Below are 27,047 nucleotides of genomic sequence, written 5' to 3'. Positions count from 1 at the left end.
ATTTTTAAATAAAATCTAACATATTAATAAATCTTATTAAATATACTTAGCAACTTTATTTTTTAAAATAAAAATGTAAACTTCTAAAAATATCTTTTATTTAATAACCTTAAATTTACACTTAATTATTAGTATTAAATAAAGAAAGAGTAATATTAGAATAAGTTCATTTAATAAAATCTTAATCTTCTCAAAATGTCTTGTATTTTGAGATGATAATTTTTTTTAAAATATCTTATAATTTGAGATGGAAAAAGTAATATATTATAAGGATCCTTAACATAAAATTTTAAAAATAAAATCATATGCCGAAGATAACCTCAAACGAAAAAGAGAAGAAGTAACACATAAATCTCAAAATTTAAAGTAATGACAATTAAATATTTAATAAAATTTCTAAATATATTATAAACATTAATTTAAATATTTATAAATGAAAGTTTCTGTTCCAATTTAAAAATTAGGTTTAATATTTAAATGCATATTTATAATTAAAACTTCTGACTTTATGATTATATATTTTTAATTTATTTTTTAAAATTTTATTAAAATTTAATTATTATTAATTTAATATTTTGAGATTACATTATATGTTTTTATAAAAAAATTTCGCCAGCTGTTATGACAACAAATAATTAATAAATTGGTACACGAAATATGCAGAATCTAGATCTTTGAATATATATTTGCAACGTGTCGGTAATAATTGGTTTATTTATTCTTATTTTAGATTGAAAAAAAATTAATGCAGAAAATGCAAAAGCTTGGCATCATCAATCATCGTCACCATCTTCTGATTCTGCTGCTGCCTCATAGATCTTAAGCTTTGAGCTTCTCAACCAACATTTTTTCTCCTTAACTGATTTTAATTTATGTAATATATAAATTTATATCTTACTTGATCTGTTGGAATCGAAGGGGGTGAAGAATTGTTTCGGGTTTTGGAAATTTTTATTTTCAGAGAAGAGAAAGATCAGGGGGTTTGATTAGATCGAGCAAGAGACTTGAACTTGCGGATGACGAACGAGGTTTAGGACTGAAAATGTGGATCCTGTAAAGGCATTGATTCGATCGAGAAAGAGGAAAATAAGAAAAGGTAATTTTACATGTTATCAGCTCAAGGTGGATCAACTTTTTGCTTTGCCATTGGAGAAGAACGAAGAAGCTTAAAGGTGAAGTAGCTTTTTCGGTAGGTTGGAAAGTGTTGCTTCACTGGATATTTAGTATTTAGTTTTAAAACTTCAGTAGCATTTTTTGTGGTCGTTAAAGTCACCCTCTAAGTTGACTCTAAAAAAGGAAATAAATAAGCTACGAGATACTAAGAAAGATACTGGAAGTTAGGCGTTGTCATATGATCTTATGCGTTTAAATCTTCATATCTGATTTTAATAATTACAAACTACTAGTAGGTAGGTTATCACATTTAAGAGCATCTAGATTGGGGTTCTTGCTCTTCGAATGCTTGCATACTTAATGTTTTAGAATGTGCAGGAGCTTTCAAATCAGCCCCCCCCCCCCAAAAAAAAAGAAGAAGCTCCTTTTTGCACTTGTTTGTAATTGAAGCAGTTTCTGATCCTTTCTGATCTTTGTTTCCTTCCTAATCCTTCCTGAGGGCATCTGATTTTAAAGGTTCCTGAGGGCAGTGCTCCTGAACATTAGTTGAATGGAATTGGTTAAAGAAAATTCTACTATAACCCCAATGTTAATCAAGATCATACTATTGAGTTTGTTGGTCTACCTCTTACCTTCACTGAAGCAGAGCTTTATGATAATTTACAGGGGTTTCTGGCTCCAGCATATGTGACCAATTATTAAAGCACATTATTGAGGTATCTTGTACTAGCGCTCAAGGTTTATATACTCCAAGTGGAGTTGGCTGGACTGGAACCTAGCACTTCTGATTATATTCAAGAAAGTTACATCTCTGAAAGTGGAAGATTGTTTGTAACTTCTGATCTAACTCTGACACAAGAAAATGGGAATTCAGTGCTCCACACTCATTCCATGCTGTGTGAATTCACAAGTGAAGGCATCTGCTCTTGAGGCTCTTGATGCTGGTGGGTAAAAGTAAGACTACTTAGCTTTCTGCTATGAAAAGAAATTATGGCTTATATAACTGTTTAAATGATTGATCCAGTTACCGAGGATACAAGTGACGGCAATAACTGGCCTGCATTCCGTGAATATACATTTGAGCAACTTAAGAATGCAACATCTGGTTTTGCTGTGGAGAATATTGTATCTGAACATGGGGAGAAGGCTCCAAATGTTGTTTATAAGGGAAGCTGGAGAATCAAATGAGAATTGCTGTTAAGCGGTTCAATAGAAATGCTTGGCCTGATGCCAGCCAAATTTTGGTAAATGTTCTGTTTTTCAAAATAAAATCTTCAAGCGCACTACTAACCGAATTTCTTCTGTTCATGACTTTGCACTTCCCTAACACTTGGTATTAAGATATTTTATTTCTTCTGTTCATGACTTTGCACTTCCCTAACACTTGGTATTAAGATATTGATGCCACACACTCACAAACAAAGGCCACAAACACTTTTCATATACAACTCTTTCTGTCCTTTTTGGGTAAAGATCTCAGTGAAGGATAGCCCTGAGGGTTATCTTTGGTCTTTCTTTTTCTTGAGGGCTTTTGGGCACTCATCCAAGTTCTTTTTTTATCTGGTCAATTTGCATTTATGGGATTGTGCTCGTGCAATTTAAGCAAGTTTTCTCTCGAAGAAGTTGATCATTGCTGCAAAAAAATTTCAGTTTTAAGAGTTTTTCTAAAGCAAGTGGTGCACACCAATGATGCTGTTATATCCTTCTGCTCCTTTTCAGTTCCGACTGTTTAGAATACGTTTTTTTTCTCCTTAACTGTAGGAGGAGGCAAGGTCAGTTGGTCAGCTCCGTAACCAAAGATTGGCAAATTTGCTTGGTTGTTGTTGTGAAGGTGATGAGAGGTTGCTTGTGGCTGAATATATGCCAAATGAAACACTTGCCAAACACCTTTTTCATTGTAAGATTTCCTTCAATGCATACGGCATGTTTTCAGTTTAACCATTCATTTGTTATTTTACTATTGGACTTGCAATTGATATCTCATCAATTTATGATTTATGGTTTTATTGTTATCTTCTTTCTGCTGTGCCTATGCTGGGCCCCGTTGGTGTAGGATATGGGATTGGTATCTGAACCTCCAGAGTTCTAACTTTTTTCTCTTATTGTTATTATGGGATTGTCCATTTTTTGGTTAATGTTTTGTCTGTTATCGTCTGGACTGGGGCAATCTCAAATTGCTTTAAAAAGTTCGTGAAGCATGTTGTGATTATCAACATGGAAGTTGGAACTAATTTTGTGATTATTTCAGAATGGACTTATGCTGCAAATTCACTTTTATAGTTTTCTATATTTCTAATCAGTGGGAAGAGTTGTTTCCCCCTTTTTTAGGACAATGTATGAACAAATTAATAGGTTTAGATCAATCTGTCAAAAATTACATCAACAACAATAACGAAAGCATCTATTGTCCATATACATGTGAGATTTAACAAAGTTTTACGTTGGCTATTGAGGGTCTAACACAACTTTCCTCCTTTACCCAAGATTGGGATCGGTTATAAACATAAGCGGAGTTAATTTGTCAAAAATTACATGCTAGGCAAAATTTATATTAAACAGTGTTTGCAGTTTGCCTCTTGCAGCCCAGTTTCTATGTTGTCATGATTTATTGTCACAGTATTGCTTTACATCTTCGTACGTTTAAATTTCATGAGCGTGAAGTAACATAGTCAAGTCTCTTCCTTAGGGGAAACACAACCTATGAAATGGGCAATGCGATTGAGAGTCGTTCTATATATTGTGCAAGCTCTAGAATACTGCACAAGTAAAGGGCGTGCTCTCTATCACGACCTTAATGCATATAGGGTTCTTTTTGATGAGGTAAGTTTTTTGCCTACCCATTTTATAATACATATGTAACATTGTTAGATTAATGCAAATTATATGCTAGAATTTTGCAGGATGGTAATCCTAGGCTTTCAAGTTTTGGCCTCATGAAGAATAATAGGGTCGGGAAAAGTTACAGCACGAATTTGGCCTTTACCCCACCAGAGTATCTGAGAACTGGTGTGGAACACTTCTGTGCACTTTTGGTTTTATGCTTCATGTTCAGCTTCATTATTGCAAAACAAAATTTGTGTTGCTTTGGAAATTTTACAATCATTAATTGTTTTGAGTTGGGTGATTCAGAAATTATGATGGCTCTTCTTTCTTCTGCAGGGAGAGTAACTCCAGAAAGTGTAATTTATAGCTTTGGTACTCTTTTACTTGATCTTCTTAGCGGGAAGCACATCCCCCCAAGCCATGTAAGTCATTGTTATTAAAGGAAAAAGTGCCCCCTGCCTCCCTTCAAAAGCAAGAATAATTCAAAAAGAAAATCTGCTAATTTTAAATTACAAAAATATGTACTTCTAATCCCCTTTAGTGGAAGATTCCATTTATTCATATTTATATCATTTCCAGTGCTTATGTTTTTATATATTATATGTAAATTGGCACGTCATATTATTAGAAATTTTGGAGCAGGCCCTTGACTTGATTCGGGACAGAAATCTTCAGCTGCTGACAGACTCTTTTGTGGAAGGACAGTTTTCTGATGATGATGGAACTGAGTTGGTACGCTTGGCATCTCGATGTCTACAGTATGAACCTAGAGAACGGCCAAATCCCAAGTCACTTGTGGCCGCATTGGCGCCACTTCAGAAAGAAACAGAGGTTGGTATATGATTATCATGTGGCAGTTATGCATAACTTCTTAGACTAATAGTGGAAAAGCTTTGGTTCACTTTATCTTTGCTATCATTTTTCAATTAAAATATTGCATGTGGGCAAACATTTTTAAAGGAGACAATGATGTATTACTAAGTCGGCATGAAGTTCATATGTCTTTATACAATAACCTAAAAAGTATTTTACTCAAGTTTTATCTTCTTGTTATACCTTAAACCTAGAGCCAACCTCTTATATTTTAACTGCTTATGGCTCTCCATTTGGGTGTGCATGGATTGGGTGTAATAGAGGGGCAGGAAGTGAATTTTTCGTTGAAACCTCTCCTTGTTTGAGAGCTTGTTATAAGGTGAGGAGGAGAATGGAGAATTTTCAGTTAGCCTTTGATGATTCTTGAAATTTTTGGGAAAACTCAGTAATTTCAATCTGAAAATTACAATTTCAATCTGCACAGAAAATGCAATCTTTCTTCTTCATTCATATCAACATAAACGTGTGCATGAAAAACATGACACCAGTGTGTTGTGAGCAGATGGTTCTACTATTTCCTTTTGGTTTTGTCTTGCTTTAATATATATATCTTTCCATTGCTTTCTAGGTTCCTTCACATGTCTTGATGGGTGTTCCACACAGCACTACTTTCGCTTCATTCTCCCCACTTGGTGAAGCATGCTCAAGAAAAGACTTGACTGCTATACATGAAGTTCTGGAAAATATTGGCTATAAAGATGATGAAGGAGTGACAAACGAGGTTCCTCTACTAAATTTTATTTTACTTGCTGGATAGACTTATTTTCCCCCCACAATTTATTTATATTTTTCATTAATTTGTCCAATATCTTCTCATGTTCATCAATCAGTAATTTATGAGAACATCATTTTATGGTCCTTGAGATATTGACTTGTGTATTTTTCTTTCTTATACTGCAGTTATCATTCCAAATGTGGACTGATCAAATGCAGGACTCGCTAAATTGTAAGAAAAAGGGGGATGTTGCTTTCCGGCAGAAAGATTTCCGACTTGCTATTGAGTGTTACACACAGGTAGATTTCTTGTTATGTACAGTTGGACTTGGCACACTATTTTTCAAACATGCCGGTGTTGCTGTGAAATTGTGTGTTTCAAGTTATAACTCTAGACAGGATTTCTTATTATTGTGGATATCGACTAGACCTTTTTGTCATAGTTAATGTGATCTTTTCATGATGATGAATGATAACGCTTCTGATTTTAAATTCAGCATTCTGCATCAATATTCTATGGTGTTCATGATTGGGGGGAAAAAATCAAGTTTTCTGTTCTCGAGTTAAATCACTGAAGGAATCATTTTGGGACAACCTATAAGGACATCCTAATTAGCTGCACTATTTGACTTCAGTAAGGTCTTTCTTTGGGACAAGACTTCAGATGGAATTTTTTTACATGCAGTTCATTGATGCTGGAACAATGGTTTCTCCAACAGTCTATGCACGGCGCAGTTTATGCTATCTGATAAGTGACATGCCTCAAGAAGCTCTGAATGATGCAATGCAAGCACAAATTATCTCTCCGGTATGGCAAATTGCATCATATCTTCAATCGGTGGCTCTCGCCAAGATTGGGATGGAGAATGAAGCTCAAGTAGCACTTAAAGAGGGCACAACACTGGAAGCCAAGCGAAATGCAGCTAATGGATCAAAGTGAGGAGCCTGTACAGAGAATTTCTTGCTGGTTTTTTTCTACATCATGACCACCCACACTACAATTGACTACGAGTTTTACATGGGAGAGTGAAACATGCGTTTGAAGAATTCTTCAAAGAAACAACGGTTGGTGAGTATTGGTAAACACCCCCTACTGGGGTGGTAACGTGTTGCATTTTGGTTGTTTTTTTTTTTTTTTTTGGTTTAGTTCGATAAATTGAGCACGAATCCACAGCATTTTTTTTGCATCTATAAAAGAAAATCAAAATACACGAAAAACGTGGAGTTATTTTATTCGGTTCTGAAATTTTCGTGTATCATTAAACAATATTTGATTTTTCTCTTGTGCAAACCATTTGCCGGAACTCAAATCATAATTTTGCGCAAACCATTTGCTGGAACTCAAATCATAATTTTGAAGTGTTTGTTATGAAGTTTTCCAACGAAAGGTGATGCAAGTGAGGAGCGACTGATGCAATCTGAAATTTTGAAGAATACTGATCGAAATTCGGAAATTGTGATAAGAATATGAAAAATTAATTGAATTGAAATGTTTTGGCAAGAATTTCTTTCAAAAAGATTGACAATGCAATATATATATATATATATATATTTGAGTTTCTAATTAAAACGATGTAGGTGAATGGTCTTCTAAATTCTAATCGTAACATATTAATTGTTCAATTTATAAACAACACACATCAAAAATGACAAGTTTCTAGAAATTGTGCATCTTGCAACCGTACAATCAACATTGCGATCCTAAACAACCTTGCGTAGAATTGAGATTGTTCTCTTATTAGCAAAATCTATAAAAGTATCCGCGCCCTCCTGATGACCTGAGTTAAAACCCAAATTTATAAACTTCATCTGGCTGTCCATTTGACAGTTTGTGATCCTCCGTTCCTAAACCACATCACACAAGAAAAAGAGAAGCTTCAAAAGGTAAATTTCAATCAAAGAATGTTTTAGCTTAGAACCACAACTCCTAGATTACATTACTGATTAATATTCTACTGTAGTAGCTTTTGGGTAAAATGTTGTATGAATCAAAATCGATTAGTGACATAAATACACAAAAATGATATGAGTCACGTTACTTAATAATCTAAGGTACAAAACCTCAAGATAATATAGTATGAACAAGTATGGATGCTAATTTCAGTTGAATTTGTTGGCAAACAAAATCAGTGAAAATGATAGTTTAGAAAATGACTAACAAAATGGGAGTGCTGATGCTGAATTCATTGACGAGCGCAACTACATGAATATTGTCAATGCAATTACATGAACTAATCTTGAAGAAACAAACCAGGTATTTAGCACTGAAGCTCAATGAGCGTGCGAGCCCAGAGAATAAAGTATCATGAACATCCAGATCAAACTACAGAAACATACCTAGCTTTTGACCCTAAAAGAGAGGCACATGATATCAAGTCCTACTTCTTTGAGGACTTCCCCTTCTGCGAGGCTTTTCCCTTTTTCTTGTCTGACAAAGAGTCCATACTCTTGTCCTTGAAATGCATGATACTCTGGCTGAATTCTGGTGAAAGAATTTTGGCAATCTCAGGAAAACTAACGCTAGTTTTCCCTCGTAAAAGCGTTTGCAAATTCTGCTCCCAAATCTTATCTTTCTTGATACCCGGACTCTGCAGGGTATTTTTAATTGCCAAGTGAGATAAGAAATAATAATGTTCTAGTTCAAATAGAGTAAAGCACCATAAATGATAGAAATTCCAACAATTCCATCATTTCCTTAGACCTTAACAAGATTTCCCATCAAGCCAACTGCCATTAATTCTGCATATACCGGATTTTTTAAGCATCAAGCTGAGATGGGGTTGTGGAATTGAGGTGTTAGGCTTGTATGTTACCATGTCAATGGAGGATGAAAAAAAAAAAAAATTCCAAGAGAGCTTTCATGGCTACCATAGGCTGGAAAAATTGGGGGAAGGGAAAGTGTAAGTCTACAACACTCCTACGTGTCTTATTTGGTTGGTCAGATGCCATATGACATGACAGGGATGGTGATATGAAAAATACTAAATAAGCATGTCATTTAGATGGTTATTAACTGTTGATGGTAGTTAGGTCGTTTAAGTGTCTTTCAATATGTTACTTAGCATTTCCTGGAATCCTATAAATATTAGGATTGCCTTCTCATTTGTAATTAGCTCATTGACATAATGAACTAGCACTGTTCAGATAGATCTCTGTTTTCTCTTCTGAAATTCCCTCCAATTCTCTCTATCTCCTTTGTTCTTTCTCTTTCTTTCTCAATTCTATTCTACTTCTCTATCTCTCTTCTACTTTCTTTTCTATTTTCTATATCAGTGGTATCTAGAGCCAGGCTCTCCTCAGATTCCCCCCCCCTCTCGTTCTGATGGTGTATGGTGAGAACCTGCAACCAAACGAAAAAAAAAAAATGGAAGAAAGACTGCATCAGATTGAACAAAGACTCGCCAAGTTAGATGCTGTTGATACGCTAAGTGACCAAGTTATTGGCCTCTCAAATCAGATTCAACTGTTAATGCATGACAGAGAGGAGAATTAGTCTAATCAAGGACGCTGTGGCAGAGATGGCAGAAATGGCCATTATCGTCTTTGTGAAGAGGACCTGAGACAGAGGATGAACATCATTGGCCTACCTAGTTCATGAAAATGGAGTTTCCAAAATTTTCTCGGTCCAACATTTTGGGGCAGATTATGAGATGTGTTTGTTCCTTCAAACTCAATAACACCAGATGACGAGAAGGTAAAGATGGAGAGTATTTGCCTTGATGAAACGGCTTGGTCTTGGCACATGGCAATCAAAAAGACATGGTTTGGTGTGACCCCCCCAACCTGGGATCAATATGTCGTTGCCCTCAAAGAAAGATTCAAACCCACCCATGAGACTCTAATGGGCAGTTTTGGGCAATGATGAACTTTGGCTGAGATAAGTGATGTGTTTGACTCCATTGCTTGCAAGCTTGAGCTTTCACTAGAATACCTCATTGAAGCCTACATCAAAGGTCTCATGGAAGATTATGCAGGCCCTGTTAGGCTTTTTAAACCCAGAACCCTTCAAGAAGCTCGATCCTTGGCATGCACGCAAGAAATCTCCTTGCAGCGGCAGGCAGACAAATGAGCAAGTGCCAAGAATGGTGTGCGCGCAGGGCTGCACCACCTAATGCTTCATCACAAGCTTCTCAAACCAGCTGGGCACTGTATAAGAATGCACTTGTTAGTGGTGGGACCCAACAGAAAGGGAAGTTAACATTTGTACCTCCAAAATTCTCCAATTCTCTTTCTAAAAGTAACACTAACCCCCCTTAAATTCTCACTATAGAAGAAGCAAAGGATAGGAGCAAAAATTTATGCTTTGATTGCCACGAGAAATTCTCTCCCAATCACAAGTGTCCCCAAAGGCAGCAAATGCAATTGCAATTTATTGAGATGCCAGAAATTCAAGAAGAACTTCAAATTGAAGAACCAGAAAACAAAGATGGTGCAGAAGAAGAAACACCCCTTCTTTCACTATATGCCATTGAAGGGGTTAAAGGCGCATCATCCATGAGAGTAGTTGGACACTGTGGCAAGAAGCAAATCCAAATTTTGATTGATAATGGAAAGATTTTTTAGATCTGGAAAATGGCCAAGAAGCTTGGTTGGCAGTATGATTGTATGAGAATATCTTGGGTAGAAGTGGCTGGGGAGGAGAAACTCAAGATTTATGGCGTGGAAGAATTTTAAATGGAGAATGCAAGGCTTGGAGTCCGTTTTTGATTTCAGAATTCTTGACCTCAAGACATATGACATGGTATTAGGGTTAAAATGGCTAAAAAGTATCAAGAATGCATTCTGGAATTACAAAACTCTTACCACGTACTTTTGGCATGGGGATCAACTATGCAAATTACAAGCCACTCCACCCAATTCATGGATGATGGTGCAACCAAAAAGAGTAGAAACAAAGGGTGAAAGGGATGAAAAAAAAGTTTCAACTGCAATTCATAAAGTCAACAAATGAAGAAATTCACTGCTGCTATTTCAGGGATGAGAGAAGGCCACCTATAGAGATTGTGCAAGTTCTAAGGGTTTTCTCTAACGTTTTTGAGGAACCCAAGGGATTGCCACCTATGAGAGAAGGCCACAATCATCCTATAGTCCTGTAAAAGGGGACTGATCCTATTAGTTTGAAGCCCTACCAATATCTTTCAACTCAAAAAGATGTAATTGAGGAGTTAGTAGGGAAGCTCTTGCAGTTAGGGGTTATTCAAGAAAGCTCTTCACCTTTTTCTGCCCTAATTGTTTTGGTAAAGAAAAAGGATGGGTCATGGAGGATCTGTATTGATTATAGGGAGCTAAATAAGAAGACAATAAAAAATTAGTACCCTATTCCACTAGTTGAGGACTTATTTGATGAGGTTAACACTGCCAAATGGTTTACAAAGTTGGATCCGAGGGCCGGATATCATCAAATCTGCACGGTGCCCGAAGATGCCTATAAAACAGCATTCAGAACACATTCCAAGCACTATGAGTGGCTGGTTATGCCTTTTGAAATGACCAATGCCCCAGCCACATTCCAGAGAGCAATGAATTCTATTTTTAGACCTTTTTTAAGAAAGTTTGTCCTTGCTTTTTTTGATGATATCTTGATATACTCTCCTTCTATGGAGGCTTCAAGGACCAATCATTACAATGTCAGAGAAGGGAAATGCACATTTGCAGCAACCACGGTTGAATACTTGGGCCACATCTTGGGCAACGGGACTGTTTCTACAGATCATAAAAAGATTGCAGCAGTGCTAGAATGGCCTGAACCAGTCAACATCAAGCAACTAAGAGCATTTCTTGGCCTAGCAGGATACTATAGGCATTTTATTCATCATTATGGAGAGTTTACAAGGCCACTCACAAATTTGCTGAGGAAACATGGGTTTGTATGGTCCAAAACAGCAGTGAAGGCCTTTAAAAGATTGAAAGAAGTGCTGGTTTCAGCTCTTGTCCTTGCTTTACCAGACTTCTTGTGGTAGACACAGATGCATGTGGCTTTGGGTTAGGGGCTGTGTTAATGCAAGAAGGCCACTATGAACCTATCGCTTTTTTCAGCAATTGGCACCACAACATCTGAAGTTATCAATTTATAAGAAAGAATTGATGGAAGTGGTGCAAGCTGTGGAATATTGGCATCAATATTTGAAGAGGAAGAAATTCATTACTAGAGCAGAGCAACAAAGCTTGAAGTATTTGTTAGGGCAGAAATTGAAGACTCCTTTTCAGATGTACTAGATAGCCCATCTAATGGGTTATGAGTATGAAATCTGCTACAAAAAGGGGAAGGAAAACACTACAGCAGATGCTTTATCAAGGTCACATGGTCCTCAATTATTACAAATGGCTCTTGACATCACTTCTCCTGAATTACTCCAGAAAATTAAGGAAAGTTGGGAAACAGATGCTAATTTGAAGGCTATTATTGCTGAAGTGTAGAAAAAAGGAGGTAGTATTGGGAAATATATGTGGGATGGACAAATCTGAAGAAGGAAGGGAAAGTTGCTAGTTGGTAATGATGCAGTTGTGAGACAACAAACACTTGAGTGGTTACACGCTAGTCTACAAAGTGGCCACTACAGGGTGAATGCTACTTATAAGAAGATTAGGGGCTTATTCTGGTGGAAGAGGATGCATAAGAACGTGCAGGATTTTGTGGGAGGATGTGACACATGTGCTCGCTGCAAGTATGAGGCAGCAGCTACCCCAGGGTTTTTACAGCCATTAACTATTCCTAATAAGGTTTGGGAAAGCATAGCAATGGATTTCAGTGAAGGCATACCTAAATCTCATGGCAAAGAGGTAATTTGGGTAGTGGTGGATAGAATGAGGAAATATGCCCACTTTTTGGCTCTTTCATCCATTCTCAATAGCTACTTTAAGCCAGTGTTTTATGGATCACATTTATAGACTACATGGGGCTCCTACTAAGATTATTAGTGATTGGGATTCTGAAAGGAATTCTTAATGGTGATCAAAATGGAGCAGAAACTTACTTCTTCCAACCATCCTCAAACTGATGGGCAATTTGAGGTGCTGAAGCGGTGCCTTGAAACATATCTTAGATGTATGTGTTGGGAGAACCCTAAAGAATGGAACAAGTGGTTACCCTTGGCTGAGTGGTTGTACAACAAAACCTTCCACACTTCAACCAAAGAAACACCTTATGAGTTACTTTATGGTCAGAAACCACCTATCTATGCTCCATATTTACCTAAAGAAGCAATAGTTGAAGCTTTTGATAGAAGTTTTACAGCAAGAGAGCATATGATTAATGTTCTAAAGCATCATTTGGATAGGGTGGCGAATTGTATGAAACAAAAAGCTGATTTTAAGAGGTTTAACTGAGAATTTGAAGTCAGTCAATGGGTATTTCTGAAACTTCAGCCCATATGGACAGATTTTAACAGCCTCATGAAGTACTCAAAAATTGGCACCAAGGTAATTTGGGCCCATATAGGGTGGTGGAAATGATAGGGAAGGTTGCCTACAAGCTAGAGTTGCCTCCTGAATCAAGCATTCATTCAACTTTTCATGTGTCATTGTTAAAATTGAGCCAGATCCTTCAGTTAGGAAGAGAAATCCTCCTGAAAATTGGCCAGAAGTTCCAGCAACTCTTATTCCAAAATCAATTCTAAATGAAAGGATGGAGAGGCGTAAAGGAAGAGTAATTACTGAGATTTTGGTTCGGTGGAAGGGTAAACCTGATGAGGAAGCTACCTAGATGTCTTTGTTTAATTTTCAAAATCAATTTCCAGATTTTCCAGTTCCCAACCCTCGAGGACAGGGGGTGTTAGGGGGGCAGTATTAGTACAAACAACAATAAATACGCAGGTCATTTATGTGGTTATTAACTGTTGAGAGTAGTTAGGTCGTTTAAATGTCTTTTAATGATGTTACTTAGCATTTCCTGGAATCCTATAAATATTATGATTGCCTTCTCAATCATAATTAGCACACTGACATGATGAACTAGCACTATTCATATAGATCTCTGTTTTCTCTTCTGGAATTCCCTCTGGTTCTCTCTATCTCCTTTGTTCTTTCTCTTTCTCAATTCTATTCTACTTCTCTATCTCTCTTCTACTTTCTTTTTTATTTTCTATACCAGATGGTGTGTTTTATACTTGATAACATGGATTTTTTTTTGGGTCCGATATTATCTATTGACTAATTCAAATTCGAACATTATCGAGCTTAAATAAAGGATAGCTCTCCTACCATGAAACACATAGGTCCCATTTGTTGCTAGAAATGAAGGAAATAGAATGGTTTGAAAAAATAAAAGTAAAAATAAGATTATTAAAATGTGAAGAGGGATAGGTGAACCATAGTTTAGTTATAACAACGACAAATAATTTAATTCATGGAATTAGGAATCATCATTCATAAAATTTTTGAAGAGTATGATGATTCTCACATTTATGATATATAATATTGAGTTTTATCATGCTTACAACAAGGAGGAAGAATAATCTAGTTCATTTTTTGCTTTGATTTTCTCAATCCACTTCATTCACATCCTTTCTAGCAACCAAACGGGACGGGACATGGAGTTCTCCTGGGGGGAATCACATCTCATAATACTAATTACTAAAGCTACATCAATTGTAGTCTAGAATACATACTTGTGAATGGGCTGCAAGTTAACATCAAAAGCGACAGAATAGACCTTCTGGATTGAATAAACTTGGGGAAGATAAAATTTCCCTTAGTTAACAACAGATGTTAAACAACTAAATGAATAAATATAACTTCAGAGATTCTATAACCAGAATCATAGATAAAAGAATGCAATGGGTCAATTCCTAGTATAAATATAACCCATTTCATAAAAAGAAAAGATTTTGCAAGCCAACATAAAGTGGATATGGACATATATGAACCGATTGAAGAATAATGTTAGACAAATTCTCATAAATGTGAGGGAGAACATTCATCAAACATTGGGTAGGTTGCAGACGTAAATGATTTATACAATGAAGTCAAACTGTCCTCGTAAAAAGAAGGAGAATAATAAAGAATAAAGGAAGAGAATAGGAACCCGGGAATTGTTGAGTTTAATAAACTTAGAGATGAGCAAGGCGGTTTCAGACCGAGACTGATCTGGGATTTCCAAGAACTTGCACAGTTCACTGGAAGCTTTGGCGTTCTTGCCATTTTTTACGCTACCAAGTCCAGTCAAAGACTTTGATGCTGTCGACATAGACCTCTGCCCTGATCTCAATGCAGCAGCAACGCTGCCTAGAGAAACACAGATCCTCATGCGATTCATTGCTTTTATCGCACCTTCTGCTTTACTCACTAAGGCAATCACTTGTTGGATCTTCTCTAAGGACCAAGGTTGGCACTCTGCAAAGCCAGAAGAAGAAATTTTGACGTAAGGGGACGCAATCGGAGGGGCAGAAAAGCCAACAAGGTTTTGGGCACGTTGTTCTCACCGTCCGAGTGGATTTTGTCAGCTGCCGGCCACTGATCCTCCGTCCCTAAAGTCTTCCCCAAAAACTACTCCCGGCCGCCAACCGTTTTGCAGTATGAAATCTCTGGGGGCTGGATTCCGTTTTGCTTCTGGGGCTACGAGGGTAAAGTTGGCAGTATGAAATCTTATTGGTACAAAATGGTCATGGCACACTGGGTACAAAGAAATGTTTTTAGTGGAGGGGGGGAGTAAAAATGAAAGTAAAAGTAAAATTTAAAAGTATATTTGACATTATAAATGAAAATGAAATAAAAATTTTATTTAATGTTATATTTATATTTTAAAAAAAACTAAAGGATTGATAAAATTCTAAAAAAAAAAAAATTGAAGCATCAATAACAATGACCATCACTATTTAATAAATCTCATACCTTTGACCAACCACATTTAAATATTAAGACACTCACACCCAAATCCTAGATGACCCTCTCATGATATTATAATTTGATCAATCTCTGAATCAATAAAAATCAAAACCAATTGATTTATATCAAAAACAAAAATTAAAGGCAAAAAATTGTTGCATGAGTGGATTGGAAATTAAAGAGGAAATCGAAGCAAAATTCATCTAATAAATTGAAGAGGTAAAAGCTAATATATTTATCTACTAGATCTAGATATGTAACAAAGGTAAAAATAAAAGAGAGAATGTATTTGATGTTAAATTTAGAGATTGAGAAGGAAATTAAAAACAAAAATCATCACACAATCAAATTTGAAGAAGGAAGGTCTTAGTGACAATGATAGTAATATTAAGGGATGCCATAAAAAGAGTGGAGGAGACAATACAATTTGAAAACATTTTAATGTGTGGTTTCATTGTTAATGGAAAGTTTTAGTGTCATAGCTTACCTTTTCAGTTGCTTCACCACTAACTATAACTTTTTCCGTCAAGTTTTATTGCCAATGGAATCATCAAAGAAGAAGGTGAGTCATCACCTTATAAAAGAAGAAGAAAGAGGTTAAAGGATGAGGTTAAAAATGAGATTGATAGAACTTAATTTTATTGGAGAAATGATGGAACAAATTCCATCCATTTTGATAGAAATGGGTTCCAATAAAGATTGAATCTACGCACACCAAACATGCATTTTTTTTATTTTCATTTTCAATTCTCTGACCTTAATTTTAAGTGTACTAAACGAGCCATCATGGAAATTTGCATTCCAATAAACCATCCTTTTCTGAAGTTTCAAGATGTGAAAATACGTATATACCCTCGTATTAACAATGGAATCATTTCGCTCAATCAAAAATCCTCGTTTTTCCCTTTCATGGTCATTTCTCCCTCAAGAGTCGAGACTTCGAATTTTGTCCGTGAGAAGGCGCAGTGTGGCTAGTGGCTTCATTATCGATGGAAGGATCAAAAGGTCAGGCTGCTCCTCAAGTCTCTGATCCACCGAGCACGGCTCCAACTCTGCCTCCCCAGCCCCCTCCCCCTGCTGCTTCCGCTGCCCTTCCTCCCAAAAGCAAGAAGAGGCCTCTCGAAAGTGATGCCCACTTGCAAAATTCCCGTTTATTTAAGATACGTGCTATTATCAGAGATCTTCGTCCCCGTTTCATCGAGGTATATTGCTGACCATTTGCGAAAACCTTGAGAATTAGAGTATATTATACTTATCTGGGAGTACAATTTCTGTTGTTTTTAATTATTTGGGTTCCTTACGAACTCTTAATCCTATGAACTTGTTCCTTCCAGTTCATATTTACATTTTGGTCCAAGTCGGATGATTTAATAAACTATTTGTCCCTCAAGGGCCTGAGAGTGGTTATACCGGCGCATACCATGTTAGGGATGTGACCCATCTTTTTTAATCTTTCGCTAAACTTGTGAGTGAATAAATGATTTGATTTGTTTTGAAGCGGAACCTATCTAACTGCTGGATATGTTGAAAGCTAAGAATTTTTATTTAATTTTTCAATGTGGTTTATTGGTTGACGGAATTGATAGACGCAGATAAATCTTGGGAAATTCTGAGGTAGAACTGCAGCAGCACAATTTATTCACTTCTCATCCTATGAAATTTGGTGCTCTAGGTCTAGCGCCTATAGTAGAGAGTTGATGCCTTTAATCTCACATTTTTATGCTGCTATTGTCCGGCAAATTTCTGAAAATGGGTTTGTGGGTGACCAATATCAGATCCAAATCACAGGATTATTTTTCAATTAACAGCAAAGTTTTATATTTGGAGATGCTTTGTGCTCTTAAGCGAAGATAATTTAAGATAATAAAGACTTGCACTGTACTTATTTGTAGCCAAACGATACCTTTCAAGTTATTGGATATCTTTTAGAGTTGTTCTTGCATGGTTTTAGTTGTACCATGTGCCGTTGAAAGGCTAAAAAATGAGTGTTGTGAAAATAGCACTGTTGGTTGTGTAGCAATTTGAGGACTAAGAATAAATTTAGCACTGTAGCATTTGTTCAGTGATGAACGTAAGGTGGAAGTGACCGTTAAAAGTATTTTGTACCTAAATGAGCTGCGGATGCAGAGTGCTAAAACTTATCTTCCAAGGGGAAACTTGAGACATCTGTAACCTTGTAGGCCTTATTATTAGGTTCTTTAGGCCAAATCGTGTAATTCAATTTTCTCTCATTTTCAGTAAGTTTGATATATGATGTCAAGCTTAGATCTCAGTAATCTCTTCTGACATCCTAGAAAGCATCTGCACTATTTCACCATGACTTCTTGATTTCTTTCTATTTTAAGATATCTCGGTTTTACACATCCCTGTCCTAATATTCATGGGTTGGTGCATCTTTTTGACCTGTGATGGCGCTCTCTCGCTCACCATTTTCCCATCATGGTTATTTTCGCTCTATCCAATCTCTATTCTATGTTGTATCTTACTGCTGATGCCTATTTCACATGTTTAAAAAGGCATGCGTGGTGGTGATTAGTAAAATGTGAAAATCATACTTGAAGTGATGACAGCTCATTATTTTACACAGGAAAGTTATACTTTTAGGCCCTACAGATTTACTTAATTTCAAATTTTGTCCCTAGATTTGAAAGTTTATTTCAGTGCAAGTAGTTTTATTTTATTTTCTCTATTTTTATCACTTTTGTGTTTTATAAATGAAAATAATTGGAAGTATTAAGATAATACGAAATTAGTAATACCAATAAAATTTAATAAATACTTGCAAAATTTTACAATAGGGGCTAATGAAAATATTTTTTAAAAAATTTTAAGGACTTGATTACAAACATTTAAGCTATAGGATCAAATTAAAACTTGAACAAAACTATAAGGACTACAAATATAATTTTCCCTTCTTAATGAGTACCTTATCAACTGCACGTTGGTGTGAGTAACTATTTGTTCACAATAGTTACTTGTTGAAGCCCCCCTCTTTATTTAAGAAGATACCTTATTGTTATGCTCAACTCTTGTAGTGTTTATTGCCAGATTATGTTTTGACTACATAATGTTCAATGTATTTATGCTTATCTTCCTGGGTTTGATCCTAGCTCGCTGTAAAACACTTCAAAAGTCTGTCTTTTGAGTTAACAAGGGTATGCATCCAATAATTGCACCAGGTTTTTAATCATTCTGATGGTTTAAAGTAATTCCTATCCATTTGTTTTTCTCTAGGTGCATGGAATGGCTTCTTGTGCCTGAAATACTATATGATGAATATGACTCTTTCTCCATTTGATCTTGTAGGTACTCCGAACACCTGACTTCCAAAAGTGCCAGGCATCTAATGAAATTCGTGAACGTAAGCTCATACAGGCGCATCTTTTTCTATAATTATTTAATGCATGACTGACCAATGCCCTATCTCTACATATGGCATGAGTTTGTTATTATTCTGAGCTGTGGAATAGTCTTATGATAGCTTGAGATGCTACTAAATTTTGTTTTTATCATTGTCTTTGCATCTATTTCCCTTCTATTCCCCATTTTATAGATACATAGTGGGGGAAAAAGAATTGGTTGTGGGGTTCTTATATTGATTCTGCTGAAGATCCTTTAAGCTAGTACAGGGTTTTAATCTGTAGTTGCGGTGATGATGCCAGTGCGAAACTAACAACTGCAGTACAGTGATCCAGGGTTTTAAATTTAGGTGGTAGTTGATGCCAGTGCGAAACCAAAAACTGCAATACAGTGATCCACGGTTTTAAATTTAGGTGGTCATCGGTGCCAGTGCAAAACCAACAACTGCAATTGTGGTTGCAGACTGCAATTTAAATCCTTGGGTTCATCAGTTGGGCTTGGCTGGTATGAATTACATGGTGATATTCTTGATAAGCTTGTTACGTTCTGCTGAGGTTAACGATAAGCTCCTTTATGCACGTGACTGAAGTCTTATGCGGGTTTGGGCTGGTCATCTGAATATCAACAATTTTTTTATTTAGCCTCGTGTATTCTTGAATCTGCCATCAAATATATACCTGCCATCTTTTCTAATGGTGAGTGCAATCAGTACAAGGCTTTAATCCAGAAGCCAAAAGATGCTAAAAGGACTACCATGCAATAAATTTATTTTCAGGGACTAGTTCTAGCACTAGTGAACTTTTGGGGAATAAAGCCAAAGCTGTCTGGAAATATAGAGATAAAATCGTTACTTAAGTCACTGTTGTATTTTTAGCTGGTTAAAATTGACCTTTGACTTCAGCGTGTGACTGCAGAGTTGAAGACACTGGTTGAATTATGCAAACAGAATGTGCAGGAAAGCAAGGCTTCATCTGGCGAGAACTTGGAAGGCAAAACACCATTACCTGGAAGGCAATCTGAAAGTAAGATTTCAGCACCAGTTGCCCTTGAGAAGCAGCAGGTAGAAGATGGACAGTCGCAGGGGACATATATTGTTGGAGGATCTGCTTTTGGCTGGAATTTCATCACCTACCCAGGCAAGCCTGCTGTCTATTATGGTATCACAAAGGAACAATTTCGAGCTAAGCATCCATTGCCATGTCTTGCCTCAGACTAACAAGAAATTTTAACCTGCGCAATCTATACCGCTCATTTCTAACACCACCAATTCATTGCCTTAGTAGGGATGATTACCAGAAAATTTTATCATGGAAGAGTTTTCCTCTTCTGAATGTTATGTGTTGTTCCTGGCTTACCATTTTCCCCCCTAAACTAAATGCGTTCGACACGCATCAACAATGATTCCTATAGTTCCAATATTAGCAATTAATCTTCAAATCTCGTTATTTGGTGAATAGGCCATGCCTTCTAAATTGTCATATCATGAATGATGACTCGTAGCAAATGGATGGAACTTGTTTTCTGTCGGAAATTTAATTTACAGGCTAATCATTTTCATTACATTTATGTCGGCTATTTTTTGCTGGAAGATATGTTGAAGTAATTATATTTTGATATTGCAATCTATTTTCAGGTTAATTTGAGATAAGTTGTTTTCATTTTCTTTGTAGTAAAGACACCTTGTTTGCCCATTTTAAGTTAACTTTCGTCTTCACAAATTTTATTTTATTTGTGAAAAATTTGATTGGATAATGACATCGAAGGACTAAAGATTGAATTAAACTTGAATAAGGACTTGAACATTTGAAAATTTGAAATGAGGATCAAATGTTCTTTAGTGTGAATTGGTATAAAAAATTGTTTTTCTTATTCCATGATTTGCCAAAAAAAAAATTGTTAAATATATCAATTCAAAAATTTTACTTGCAAATTCTTGTTTTAATGATTGCAAATTATAAAATGAAGGTAGCAAATCTTTATACCAATTTATGGAGAGGTCTTTGATTTATATTTTAGATTTATATTTCTTGTTTTTAATTTAAGTTTAATTTTTTGTCCTTTAATATCATTCCTCCAATTTGATTTGCGATTTTGATATATATTTTCACGTTTATGATTCTTAACTACGGAGTTTTTTCTTACGGCAAACTAAACAGATTTTCTGCAGCATAAATTTCGGCATGTATATATATTGACATGGATGTTGATAGCAAAATATGAAGCTTTTGGCAAGGCGGCAGTTTTTCTTTTTAAGATAACGAAAGCAAAAATATTGCATGCGAGCACAGCATTGAAGCAAGGAAATATGTGAGAAGTGTTTAAGTACATTACAAGCAATACCCCCAAATTTTTTTTTTCAAAAAAAAAAAAAACAGCCAGTTCGCAGCCCGAAGGTGAAGTAGCAACAGGCAAAATCCTGTATTCGACTTTTCTTTAAAAAAAAAAAAATTGGTAAATTCAATAGCGTTGACATGAGATTATTACTATCAGATTGGTTCAAACTCTTGATTCAAAACATATCCATGAGAACCAATTTTCTCGAACATAGCTGTTATGAATAGTGGCATTATTCTTTGGTAGCAAGCATCTGCATGGTTGCTAGTCATCCATTATAGCTCAATGCAATTAACACGAGGTTACAAAACTTGCGACAGGATCAAATTGATCTGCTGTTCAGTAAGGATTGATTTGAAGGTAATTAATTATTTTTATGTGTTGAATTGATGGAACATGCACCTTTCAAGTTTCAACAACTAAAATGGCAGCTTAATCAAATCTACAATATCCCTCGATTACAACACTCTGATCTAAGGCTTTGGACTGTAGATTTATCACTTTTACTCCTTGTTTTAAACTCTTCAATGGTTTTGGAGGATCCATCTCCACAGATCCATTCCAAACTGGCAAAATTTCCGTCACAAATTTGTTGAAATATTTCTTCTCAACACCTTCCTTGACAAGCTCTTCAAACTCAGAGAAACTGCCCCTCAAATCCAACAGAACACTGCACAAACCTTGACAATAACAGTAATCCAAGATCAAATCCAGATTTACCTCATCAACAGCCACAGTTTCAATTCCTTGTTGAGCCATTTCGGTTGTTTCTGTTGTATTGTTATCTGTAAAAATTATATCTTTACCCGTAACTTCTTTAATGACAAAAGAAGCTTGGTTTGAAGAACTAGAATTCCTTCGTAGTATAATACGCATTGGTTGATTAGCTCCAGGTTCCTGGGAAGAAGGCAATGGCAAGTTTTCGCTAAATAATGAAGATGAAAGTACCACAGCATCATATTCCTGTAATAACCGCGAATAGTATCCGCCACAACCTGCAGCTGTACCTCCAAGTACGTCCAGAAAGTTTCCATTGAGAGAAAGGGAATATCTGCTATGCAGGAATATACTATGTTATGAAATGCAAGTCCATCTAAGATACTCCCTCTGGTCCTATTTATAAGACAACTTCTAAAAGTAATTTTTGGTCCAAAATGTAGGACATGTTATAATAATTAAACCATTTTTTCCAATTTTACTCCTTCTTAGTTAGCGTGAAAGTATTTAACGTAGTTATATTATTATTTAAAGCCAAAGATAAAAATAAAAGTACATTTCACTTTTTTATTATATCAAGAAAAAAAATTAATTTTTCTTAAAATGCATAAAATGATTAAAAGTGTTTTATAATAAGAATCGGAGGGAGTATAAAAAACCAGGCAAATCATCAAATAGATAGAGGTGTAAATAGGTGAGGCCAGGGATCAATCTAACCCGGACAACTGATCAGTGGGAAGTTGGGCATCCAAAGAAGGCCTGACCATGGCCCAGTAGTTTTCCGGTTTGTGGCCTAGATGCCCCTAAGGTTTCATGAGCCAATGTGCACCCACAAAACTTCTTTTAATTAAGCAAAAATACCAATTGATAGAGGTGGAATTAAATTACCTTAAAGCAACGAAAGGCTTTCCTGTCAACATACGGTGAGTATAGGTCTCAAGGAGGCCCTTGCATAATTCTTCCTCTACACCCACAACAACTTCAATTCCAGCATCTCTCAATCTATGCACCCCTTTGGAGGCCACAATAGGGTTTGGATCCACCATTCCAACCACAACTTTTTTCACTTTGGCTTTAATTAGAGCTTCAGTACAAGGTGGAGTTCTCCCCACATGATTACAAGGTTCCAAGCTCACATATGCTGTGGCATTCTCAGCCAAATCACCCGCATCTCTCAGAGCAAACACCTAATTTATACCCAGACTTGACAAATTAAGCACCAAACAAGGATGTTCTGAGTAAATTCCAGAAAAGAATCACAATTAAGGCAAGATCTCCATAATATTATACATTAGTTTCCTAAATTTCTCACATCATAATTTGTAAAATTCATTTTACCAGTTTAAAATATGACAATATTTCACTAAAGGGAAGACCAAAAACGTTTTCAATATATAACAATGCATATAAGTTTCCCTCTACACGCATTATAAATTGAAAAAAGTAGGTACCTCAGCATGAGGCTGCCCAGCTTTAGGGTGGAACCCTTCACCAACAACTTCACCATCCTTCACAATGACACATCCAACCATTGGATTGGGGCTGGTTAACCCAATTGCCTTTCTTGCAAGCTCTACAGATCTTCTCATGTAAAAGCCATCATCATATTGTCCATTATGGTTGCATTGCACCCTTATAGAATGAAAAGAACTACTCCAAACAGGCTTTCTATTCACCCACAATAGTGATTCGTAAAATCTGGGAGTCAAACCTCGTCTCATCCCAAGCTTAGATGGTTTCTGAGCCGAAGGAAGAGATGCCAGACTTTGAGGAGTGGCATTGAATAGTAATTTGGGTGAAGAAAGAATGTTATCCTGAAGTGAAAGTCCCAGTGTTTTCATGTTTTGCTGGAAAGGTATAATAAAAATTATTAAAGAAGATATAACTAAGTCACACAAAAAACAGACAACACAAGACATTGTCCTAGTTTTTATATATCTTAATTTCATAAGGATGATACAAAACAAAATCACTCATCACACCTACGATTACGAAGCTTCAAACGTCATGGATGCAAATGCAAAAATTGTTAATGAAGGGGCCCCGCAATTGAATAATGGAACCCGCTTGTGTTATAAAATGAGTCACCCATAGAGTCTTTCTTTTTCTGGAAATTGCACTTATAAAAACATAGGAGCATTACGATATTTTTTAGCTTAAAACATATTAAGCATAATCAACGTCCAATTCAGGGCATGAAGAGAACTAAAATTTCGATTCATATATATCAACACCCATCGGCACAGGCGGTTTCAACGCTTACCCAAATTCACCCGTCAGCAAAGCATTTTAAAAATTTACCTAAATCTACCCTGCTAGCAAAATTCAACGAGACAGTAATGTAAGTTTTAGCAATGATAGTGCAAGAATCAGGGTAGAAGAGATTACCTCTATATTTTTTATTTGAAGGTATCTTGCTTCCTTCCCTTCTAACTCCTTTTCTCTCTCAAGTTGACTCTCTTTGCTTTTCGACAATTCACCCTCTTTTTGATTCTGCTTCCTCTTTTATAGCTATTTATACAACTGCCCGTTGACGTGCAAGATTCGTTCCGAACCACCTCGTCTTCCCAGTAATCAAGTAAGCGAAAGCACGGCTACAAGGCCTAATTTCTTGTACTCGTTCGCTGCAGTTGGAGGTGGAAACTATCACCAGTCGCCTAGTACCATTTCATCTTCAGTCAGGTGGATCGGAGTGCCATCAATCTGTGAAAATCGAAGTCAACAACTCCAACCACACTCAAATTTTCCACTAACCTTCGACCAGACAAATCCTTCAGACTCGTGGAGGAAGCCAAATCCCTGCCGGCGTTGGCCTTATCAAGCTAAAATCATTGCTCATCCGCAGTCCCCAGTTCTCACTATTACTAATCGGGCTGGTCCTGAAGCCCGAACCGTCCGGGCTTCTTTTTTTTTTTTTTTTTCTAAGATTGAACTACATTCACGTGAATAAACATACCAAAAAAACTGAGTGTGTTTGGGTGGAGGTTTTTTAAGGGGAGGGGAAGGGGATTGAGAGGAGTTACTCCGTTGGTATTTTATAAAGAAAGAAAATGAAAGGTCTTTATTTGGTTAAAAAATGAAAGGAAAAGGGAGTTTCTCCTTCAATTTGAAATTTTTTTTAAGGTAAGAAGAGAAAAAAAAGTATTACTAAATTATTTATTTATTATTTTAAAAATTTTAAATTATGTTTAATATTAAAAAATTATACATTATCTTTCCTCATCTCTCTTGTAATTTACTAAATTTTATCACCTTACGCAAAATTGATATACAATTTTTATTGTCTAAAATTTTAATGTTTTTTCATTAAGTAAATTGATAAAATATAATATTAATATATTTATTTTTTAAAAAAATATTATTAATATAATTAATATTTTTAAAACAATATAGTTACTAAACTACAACATAAATATTGTTAATAATAAATCAAATAAAAAAATTACTTAAAATTAATAAGAATAAAATTATCAACTAATCATTAATTCTCTTCTTAAACTAAAATTAAATAAAGATTCATTTAAATCACTCTCCCTTTTTTTTTAATTAAAATCCCTTCCTCATCTCTCTGAATTAAACACACCCCTAATCTAGTATCCAATGATAGAGTTGCAAGATCAATCGAAATAATGGGATCATAACAAAGCTTTCATCAGTTTCAGGAAAACTGAAAAAAATAAAAATAAAAAGCAAAGGAAAAACACACGCAGCCAAACGAGAGCGCCGGTACCTGCAACTGGCAACCTTCAACGGGGAAAGAAATCGGGAAAAGAAGAAGAAGAAGAAGAAAAATTATAGCAGAAGGAAACGCTCAAACACACCTGGAAGCTGGAAATGGCGAGACAGTTTAAGAGCGTATAGAGGAGGAGGGGCGCTGGCGGCGGCGACTCAGAACGGCGAGCGAGAGCTTAATTGAAAAGGGGTGAAGAAGATGAAGAAGAAGACGAGCGAAACTGTGAGAAGTGAATGAAACGAGAACGACGTTGGCTCTGAATCTGACTCTGAGACGGAGAAGGAATGACGTTGCAAGGCATGCGCGCAATCTGAATGTAGAAGGTATATAGTCAACGACAAAGAACACGAACGATAGAGAAGAAGCAGAACCTGATTGAAACACTAAAATCCTCTCCTAAGTTATTATTAGTATAATTTTACTTAAATAATAGTTTGTTAATGTGTTATGATTTCATGAGATAAATAAAATATTTAAAAAATATTGTGAATTATGATATTGTGTATAATAAATTTCTGTTATGTAAAATATACGAATGTTAATTGAATTACAAATTCATGTGAGAAAATTCACTAGAGATAATCTACTTTTAATAGTGATGAAAACAAATATAATAATACAATTATAATAAAGTTAGAGTGTATTACCTAAAATTGAAGGCTAAATTGTAGAAAATCTTCTTCGCAATTATTTTGATATAAAACCGACACTTGTCGATAAGCATTCATGTGATACATACTAACATGTTTTAAAATAAAAAATGAAAATGGGATGGTTCTATTGCTCAATCTAAATATGTATATACAAATTTTAGAGAGTTTACTGCATTAATTAATGTTAATCCCATGATATAGTTATGTTGTGTGGAAATTGAGCATATCAAATAATCTCATAAAAAAGGAGACAAATAAGTATTTGAGGGATACAATAAATACAGGTATCACATATAATAAATTTTCATTATATTAAAATAATACAATGATGTAAGTTGAATTTGATATTCAGAGGAGGAAAAATCTATTGGTACTTAAATAAGTTATCATGTGAGCCAAATTTTATTACTCTAAAGTTAGTTGATAATGACGCTAAATAATTAAAAAAATTCTTAGTAAATATTCTATTGTGAGTAAAACCGATATAAGCCATGTCGATGATTTGTGATTGTCAAATGACAATAGCTATTGTAAAGAAAACAATGGCATTAGATGACATTGTTTAAGTTATAATTAAGCATGCTAAAAAAAAGGGAGTTATCTCAATCAATTGTGTGGGATTATATATAAATCTAACGGATCCATTAACTAGCCCTTGAGGATGATTTTCATTATTAAAATGTCAAGGAAAATAGGACTTAAGCCTATTTGAAATTAATGGTAATTTTAACTCAACCTTTATGATTGGAGATCCTATTAAGAAAGTTTAATGGATAAGAATAAGTCACTTATTAGTTTTGCTAAAATGCATTGACCGGAGGCTGTACTAAAGCTCTTAATAATTTTCATAGTTCTTTTTAGATGGTGTATTCATTACAGATATACTTGATGACATTACTTATATG

The 27,047-nt window shown here is 35.5% G+C and overlaps 4 protein-coding genes and 1 pseudogene across 9 annotated transcripts; 2 read left to right on the top strand and 3 right to left on the bottom strand.

Annotated features, from left to right (window-relative positions):
- Positions 1-745: 745 nt before the first annotated feature.
- LOC129289617 (serine/threonine-protein kinase BSK3) lies at positions 746-6,849 on the top strand. 3 transcript variants are annotated; one of them, XM_054926412.1, is made up of 11 exons: positions 746-1,096; positions 1,780-2,057; positions 2,138-2,357; positions 2,875-3,010; positions 3,800-3,933; positions 4,014-4,119; positions 4,273-4,358; positions 4,579-4,767; positions 5,378-5,530; positions 5,710-5,823; positions 6,209-6,849. In XM_054926412.1, exons 3-11 carry the CDS (start codon positions 2,298-2,300, stop codon positions 6,461-6,463), a joined length of 1,233 nt encoding a protein of 410 aa, XP_054782387.1. In that variant the 5' UTR covers positions 746-1,096; positions 1,780-2,057; positions 2,138-2,297; the 3' UTR covers positions 6,464-6,849. The 3 variants fall into 3 exon arrangements, with proteins under 3 accessions (XP_054782387.1, XP_054782385.1, XP_054782386.1); XM_054926410.1 differs by having other exon boundaries at positions 746-1,172; XM_054926411.1 differs by having other exon boundaries at positions 746-1,189.
- LOC129289387 (uncharacterized) lies at positions 1,889-2,250 on the bottom strand (annotated as a pseudogene).
- A 257-nt stretch (positions 6,850-7,106) lies between the features above and the next one.
- Positions 7,107-15,101, bottom strand: LOC129289618 (uncharacterized). Of its 2 annotated transcripts, none has more exons than XM_054926414.1 (3): positions 14,546-15,085; positions 7,861-8,111; positions 7,107-7,368 (listed from the first exon to the last, which is right to left on the bottom strand). In XM_054926414.1, the coding sequence occupies exons 1-2, from the start codon at positions 14,774-14,776 to the stop codon at positions 7,902-7,904; spliced, it is 441 nt and encodes a 146-aa protein (XP_054782389.1). In that variant the 5' UTR covers positions 14,777-15,085; the 3' UTR covers positions 7,107-7,368; positions 7,861-7,901. The 2 variants fall into 2 exon arrangements, with proteins under 2 accessions (XP_054782389.1, XP_054782388.1); XM_054926413.1 differs by lacking the exon at positions 7,107-7,368 and having other exon boundaries at positions 7,666-8,111; positions 14,546-14,853; positions 14,943-15,101.
- A 1,144-nt stretch (positions 15,102-16,245) lies between these two features.
- Positions 16,246-20,159, top strand: LOC129289678 (uncharacterized). The gene is made up of 3 exons (XM_054926486.1): positions 16,246-16,547; positions 18,652-18,706; positions 19,620-20,159. The coding sequence occupies exons 1-3, from the start codon at positions 16,335-16,337 to the stop codon at positions 19,919-19,921; spliced, it is 570 nt and encodes a 189-aa protein (XP_054782461.1). The 5' UTR covers positions 16,246-16,334; the 3' UTR covers positions 19,922-20,159.
- A 1,229-nt stretch (positions 20,160-21,388) lies between these two features.
- Positions 21,389-25,835, bottom strand: LOC129288857 (riboflavin biosynthesis protein PYRD, chloroplastic). 3 transcript variants are annotated; one of them, XM_054925656.1, is made up of 5 exons: positions 25,578-25,835; positions 24,145-24,459; positions 23,208-23,603; positions 22,645-22,943; positions 21,389-22,090 (listed from the first exon to the last, which is right to left on the bottom strand). In XM_054925656.1, exons 3-5 carry the CDS (start codon positions 23,595-23,597, stop codon positions 21,472-21,474), a joined length of 1,308 nt encoding a protein of 435 aa, XP_054781631.1. In that variant the 5' UTR covers positions 23,598-23,603; positions 24,145-24,459; positions 25,578-25,835; the 3' UTR covers positions 21,389-21,471. The 3 variants fall into 3 exon arrangements, with proteins under 3 accessions (XP_054781631.1, XP_054781630.1, XP_054781632.1); XM_054925655.1 differs by lacking the exon at positions 25,578-25,835 and having other exon boundaries at positions 24,145-24,848; XM_054925657.1 differs by lacking the exon at positions 25,578-25,835 and having other exon boundaries at positions 23,208-23,570; positions 24,145-24,847.
- Positions 25,836-27,047: the final 1,212 nt, after the last annotated feature.

Source organism: Prosopis cineraria, unplaced genomic scaffold (assembly GCF_029017545.1).
Source record: "Prosopis cineraria cultivar Desert tree isolate PC_DT_omini unplaced genomic scaffold, ASM2901754v1 PC12, whole genome shotgun sequence".
NCBI classification, from domain to species: domain Eukaryota; kingdom Viridiplantae; phylum Streptophyta; class Magnoliopsida; order Fabales; family Fabaceae; genus Prosopis; species Prosopis cineraria.
Note: the sequence above shows the minus strand (reverse complement) of the source record. Positions and strands in the feature narration are given on the sequence as shown.

Excerpts from the sequence above, each read along its gene's own strand:
- LOC129289617 (XM_054926412.1), top strand. The coding sequence starts at position 2,298 with ATGAGAATTGCTGTTAAGCGGTTCAATAGAAATGCTTGGCCTGATGCC. Across the intron at positions 2,358-2,874 it reads CTGATGCCAGCCAAATTTTG|GAGGAGGCAAGGTCAGTTGG; the intron begins GTAAATGTTCTG and ends CCTTAACTGTAG. Across the intron at positions 3,934-4,013 it reads ATAGGGTTCTTTTTGATGAG|GATGGTAATCCTAGGCTTTC; the intron begins GTAAGTTTTTTG and ends AGAATTTTGCAG.
- LOC129288857 (XM_054925656.1), bottom strand. The coding sequence starts at position 23,597 with ATGAAAACACTGGGACTTTCACTTCAGGATAACATTCTTTCTTCACCC. Across the intron at positions 22,944-23,207 it reads CTGGGCAGCCTCATGCTGAG|GTGTTTGCTCTGAGAGATGC; the intron begins GTACCTACTTTT and ends GGTATAAATTAG. Across the intron at positions 22,091-22,644 it reads AAGCCTTTCGTTGCTTTAAG|ATATTCCCTTTCTCTCAATG; the intron begins GTAATTTAATTC and ends CCTGCATAGCAG.
- LOC129289678 (XM_054926486.1), top strand. The coding sequence starts at position 16,335 with ATGGAAGGATCAAAAGGTCAGGCTGCTCCTCAAGTCTCTGATCCACCG. Across the intron at positions 16,548-18,651 it reads TTCGTCCCCGTTTCATCGAG|GTACTCCGAACACCTGACTT; the intron begins GTATATTGCTGA and ends TTGATCTTGTAG. Across the intron at positions 18,707-19,619 it reads ATCTAATGAAATTCGTGAAC|AGTTGAAGACACTGGTTGAA; the intron begins GTAAGCTCATAC and ends GTGTGACTGCAG.
- LOC129289618 (XM_054926413.1), bottom strand. The coding sequence starts at position 14,776 with ATGAATCGCATGAGGATCTGTGTTTCTCTAGGCAGCGTTGCTGCTGCA. Across the intron at positions 8,112-14,545 it reads TTAAACTCAACAATTCCCGG|AGTCCGGGTATCAAGAAAGA; the intron begins GTTCCTATTCTC and ends AATACCCTGCAG.